The 5672-nt window shown below is 41.3% G+C and overlaps 1 protein-coding gene across 1 annotated transcript in view; it reads right to left on the bottom strand.

The window, feature by feature from the left end:
- LOC143018725 (uncharacterized) overlaps positions 1 to 2729 on the bottom strand; it is a 20258-nt gene extending 17529 nt beyond the window's left edge. Inside the window, exons 1-2 of the mRNA XM_076174308.1 lie at positions 2700 to 2729; positions 2389 to 2391 (exon numbers count right to left, since the gene is read on the bottom strand). Of these exons, the coding sequence (XP_076030423.1) occupies positions 2389 to 2391; positions 2700 to 2729 (33 nt within the window). The remainder of the gene's footprint in view (positions 1 to 2388; positions 2392 to 2699) is intronic.
- Between the last annotated feature and the right edge of the window lie 2943 nt (positions 2730 to 5672).

Below are 5672 nucleotides of genomic sequence, written 5' to 3'. Positions count from 1 at the left end.
GAGGAGGAGGACGAAAATGAAAAGGAGAGAGGAGGAAGAGGAGGAATAGGAGGAGAAGGAATAGGAGAAGGAGGATGAGGATGAGGATGAGGATGAGAAAGGAGGAGAGTGAATAGAAGGAGGAGGAGGAGAAGGAAGAAAAGGAGGATGACAGGAGGATGAGGAGGAGGATGAGGACGAGGAGGAGGAGAGAGGGGGAGGAAGGAGGAGGAGGAGGAGGAGGAAAAGGAAGAAGAGGAGGAGGAGAAGAAAGAAACCCTGAGTCCTTATATCGGTGTCCACCCTTCCTTTTGGTCTGGAGTTCCTCCGTAGTCGAAAAGAATCCTCTGGCATTTGCTTACCCACAAGTTCAGCCATACTCGCCCTACACGGTGGCTAGGCATGATAGCCTTTGTAGCCTTTGTTGGAGTTTGAGGAATTTAAGACCGTATGTCCTAACTGACGCCATACGCCAATTCTTTACTAGTTTCTAAACATCTTCTCTAGAATGAAATATCTAAAACCAGATAGTGACCAAAAACTAGATAGTGACAAAAACTAGATAGTGACAAAAATAGTGACTAAACTTAGATAGTGACCAAAATCTCAAGTTTCTATATTAAAATTGAGTTTAATGTGAGTGATCTAGAATTTCCCTTTTCGGTGAAAAAGATCTTAGCCATTTGATAGCGTGTGGCGTGGGAATCTCGTACAGTATACATGAAGAATTAAGGTGGCGGGAGGCTTAGATGCAACTTGCTTTTGCTTCTTCGTTTGACTTCGGTTACAATATTCTAGACTTCCGTATGGACATTTCAACAAGGTGTCTAAAACTTATAAAGGTTTAGCTTCTCGTAGTTCGTCATTCAGGTTCTCATTATAAGAAGCAAGAGTAATTTGACATTTGTCACCCTCCTCCTTAGAGTTGTCGTTCATGCCGGGTTCGAACCTAGACCTCTGTGTTCGTTATAATTCGTCCGGACTGACTCAGGGGACGATTTTGATTGATTTTGGTTGTTGTTAAGAACGGCTGGATATGAACGGCTGGATCCATTGACATGAGATTTTCAGGAAAGGTTGGATGAGTTCATTGAATTTTGTGAGTAATTGGATCAAGATCAATATCAAAATCAAGGGCACCGCAAAAATATATATAATAGTAATGATAAAGAAGGCCAAAATATTCTGTTTCTCATTACTATAAAATTGAAAACTGCATCATTTTGAAGAATGGTAAGGGTCAAACATTTTGGGGGTCAAGGTCATGGACACTATAAAACAACTTTTGCCCGGCGAAGTTGGTCGTACCCGGCACCATTTGTTTGTATAGTGGTATCACACTACCTCAACCCCTTCCGTACCGGATGATACTGGTTTTATTCTGGCTCCCACTATACTATTGTAACGAGCGACAGTCTTGCGCGGCACAATTTGTCAAAGTCATGTATATTCTGTTTTTGTAAATAACTTATAGTGATTACACAAGCAATGTTATCTATTACCAAAGGCTTTTGCCAAAATTATTATATACATTAATGCTGCCACCGGTTTCTCTAGCGATTTCTATATATAGTTACTGTCAATATATTCCTAATAAAAACACACAAAAAAAAAACCACAACAGTCCACGAGACTATAAAAATAACCGAGCAAGTGGGTCTGCCCCACACCTATCACATCTCTACCTTCCTTCCATTTCCTTCTTTCCTTCCACTAAATCCCCAAATCCCCCTTTCCGCCCTCTCCCCCATCTTATCTATCCTGCCCTCTATCTATCTATAATAACAAACAAAAGTCCACGAGACTATAAAAATAACCGAGCAAGTGGGTATGCCCCACACCTATCATAACTCTAACTTCCTTCTATTTCATTATTTCCTTACACTAAACCCCCAAATACCCCCCTCCCTCCCTCTCCCCCATCCTATCTATCCTGCCCTCTAACTAACTAACTTTCTGGAATGTATATACAACCGAGCAAGTGGGTCTGCCCCACACCTATCAAAACTCTAACTTTCTTCCATTTCGTTCTTTCCTTGCACTGACCCTGCAAATTCCCCCTCCCTCCCTCTCCCCCATCCTATCTATCCTGCCCTCTAACTAACTAACTTTCTGGAATGTATATACAACCGAGCAAGTGGGTCTGCCCCACACCTATCAAAACTCTAACTTCCTTCCATTTCGTTCTTTCCTTGCACTGACCTTCCAAATCCCCCCTCCCCCCCCTCTTCCCCATCTTATCTATCCTGCCCTTTACTTACTACTTTCTGGAATATATAACCGAGCAAGTGGGTCTGCCCCACACCTATCATAACTCTAACTTCCTTCCATTTCATTCTTTCCTTACACTAGCCCTCCAAATTCCCCTCCCCCCTCTCCCCCATCTTATCTATCCTGCCCTTTACTTACTTTCTGGAAAAACAACACAAGTCAAAAATAACCGAGCAAGTGGGTCTGCCCCACACCTATCATAGCTCAGACTTCCTTCAATTTCATTCTTTCCTTACACTAACCCTCCAAATCCCCCCTCACCCCTCTCCCCCCATCTTACCTATCCTGCCCTGTACTACTAAATTTCTGGAATATGGGTCGATAGCCTTAAAGATATAAAAAAAAAAGATAAAAAAAATCTCGTACGGAAAAAAAAAAAGAGTCCTCTCTTTAACTTTACTAATGACCAGTTTCCGGTGGCTACACAATGACTTTCGTTTCCGCTGTACCCTCTCTGTAGTCAAAGTACCAAAGTCCATTTTGATTAACCCCTTCCATACCGGAATACCACTATTCCTCTTGTCCCAACTGCCGGCAGGCGGTTTTATTCATCTCCGTGGCACCCAACTACTCGGTAGAGCGAGGAGTAGTTACCCTAAGAAATATAAAAAGTAACGTAGTAATTGCACATAAATACCCTGGTATTACTTTCTGCACAGACAAATACTTGCCAATGTTGGACTACTTGCACTGTCGTGGACATAATAAATTGACCCATACCATGATAAATCAAATGTATCTTTATTGTAGAGTATTTAACACATTTCTAAATACTTATAAAGCAGTTCCATGACAAAGGGATTTTATGCATAGAAACTTGTATTACTGCAAGAACAAGAACAAGAACAAGAACACAAACAGCAATAACGACGACGACAGACATATGCACGCGACCCAGCAAAGCACCCACGCAAAGCGTTGGTTTCCTCACCCCCCCCCTTCTCCCCTTTTTTGCTGCCCCCCCCCTCCCACTTCTTCCACCACTCCCTCACCCTCCTTCTTTACTCCCTCGCCCTCCTCCTTCCCTCCTTAACGTACTCTGGGTTTTCCCTTATTCTTCTCCTCGATCCTCCGCTTCTCCTCTTTATTCCTTCTCATGTCCCGTCCTTACTTTCCTTTCCCTGCCCTGCTTCATTGTTTTAATTCTTCTCCTCCCTTCCCCCACTTCCTCCATAGCTCCGCCATATCTCCTTACTCTTTAAAGCTCCACTACTTCCCTTCCTTTCTTCCTTTCTCCCTCCCCCGTTCTTTATCGTTCTCTCTTCTTCCCTCGTTTATTCTGTTTGCATCCTATTTCGAGTCTTCCCCTTCCCCCTTTTTCTTTGCTCCTGCCCTCACTTTTCCCTCTTCCTCTCTCCACATCTTCCCTTTCTCCCCTCACCCTTCTCCCCTCGGTCGCCCGGTTTCCCCCCTCGCTCTTTCCCTCAGCTTTCTACCCGTTGCCCTTTCTCCCCTCGTATTTTCTCCCCTCACTCTTTTTTTAATAACCCACTGCCTCGCTTCTTCATTTTTTTCTCTTTATTTCTGCTTATCTATCAAAGGATTACAAAGGCTAAGCATGCCGACAGGAGACCTTTTGGTCCATATCTAGGTCGGATGCGAAAAATCATAATAATGAAATAATAAATAAAAACTATAATAATGTAAATAAATAAAATACATAAATAAATGCTTATTCCCCACAGTTCTTCTCCGCCTCACATTCTCTTGCTCCGTCTTTTAATTTTTCTGTCTCTGTCTTTTCATTATTCATAACATTCATGCATTTCTCTCTTCTCCTCATTTTCTCATCTTCTCATGTCCCTTCCTGCTTTCATTTCCTCCACCTCTGCCTACCTCCGCTTATTACCTTTTCTTTTTACTTCTTTATTTTTTTCTTTATATTCTTACTCTTCTCCTAGGTTATATTTCGTCCTCGTTGTTTTGTTCCTCTATTTGTTTTTCATTTGATATTATAATTTTCGTTTGTCTTTTTTCCTATATCTATTTCTTTACCTCTCCTTCTTATTTTCAACTATCACTGTTGCATTACTTTTCTTATTCTCGTTTTCAGTTCCTCTCCTGTTTTGTCTCCTACATTTTCTAATATTATATATTTTTTCAACTTTCGTTCCTTCCCATTCCATCCTTCTCAACTTAGCTGTCTTGCACAGTGATCCTTCCTTCATTTAATTTCCTTTGATCTAATATCTTACATTTTCTTTTTATCTTCTTTCTCTTTGATTCTTTGTTTGCCCAGTAAAGTCCACAGATGTTCACATTTATGTACACATATGTACGCAAAAACAGACATACGCACACATACACACACGTAAACACGCTTTTACAAATACATATATGCACACGTACATACGCACTTACGCGAGCGCTCGTACGTACACGAACGCACACACATACACACACACACACACACACACACACACACACACACACACACACACACACACACACACACACACACACACATGCATAGAGATATGGTGATAAAGAGTGCACTCGTGTATATCATATATACTCCATTTCTAGTGTAATCTAAGATATCAAGCCAGAACAAACGCATTCCTTTTCGGAGTTCACCCCCATACGGACCAGCGTCACGCAAGATTCTTTTATGGTTTAAAACTTATCTAAAAAAGAAATATCACTTTTAATTTCCATCTTTTCTTTCTGTTGACCTGAAATGTTTCTTTACCATGTCTCTGAATCCATCCCTTCAATGTGCTATCGTTGTCCCTAAGGACAGAAGCCCTGGTTGCTTCCAAAGAAATACCAAATGCTTTTGGAGTCCAGCTAAAGAGAGAAGAAAGACGGAATATTACATTTTTTCTTAATTCTGTCACATACAACTGGATCACAATAGATTAGGATGACGAAACAGATTCAGAGATCTTTGAAGGAATTATGAAATCAGAGAGAAATAAATAAAATAACATACAAAATAATATAAGAAAAAACAAAATTAAAATTGAAAGAATAAAAAAAAAAAAAAAAAAAAATAGACGGGTCGTACCTAAACACATGTTCATTTCTTATTTGCGTTTTTTGTTAATTCATCAAAAGAAGACCCCCATTTCTTGGGTCTCCCAAAGGTAATGAAAAAAGGTCCCAAGAGATAATTTTAGGGGCGTCAAAAGGAAGAGGGTGTGTGTGTGTGGGGGGGGGTGTCTGGGGTAAATGTGGTGGGGATGTGGGTGGGGCTGGGGGTGGGGGTAGGGGTGACCTTGCACGAAAGAAAGGTTTGAAGGAAGGGGCGAGGAGGGGTAAGAAAAAATAATAATACAAAAATAATTGTGTGTGTATGGTGGTGGTGGTGGTGGGGGTGGGGGGTTATGGACACGAGGAAGGGAACCGATTAAGGTCTAAGAAAGAGTGAGGTCTGGGAGCGTATTATCTTCTTCAGCCCAAGGGAGTCGGTAATCAAA

This window comes from Oratosquilla oratoria, chromosome 35, assembly GCF_046742065.1.
Source record: "Oratosquilla oratoria isolate Oo_2021 chromosome 35, ASM4674206v1, whole genome shotgun sequence".
In the NCBI taxonomy this organism is placed as follows: domain Eukaryota; kingdom Metazoa; phylum Arthropoda; class Malacostraca; order Stomatopoda; family Squillidae; genus Oratosquilla; species Oratosquilla oratoria.
The sequence above is the reverse complement of the archived record's forward strand: the minus strand, read 5'-3'. Positions and strand labels throughout refer to the sequence as shown.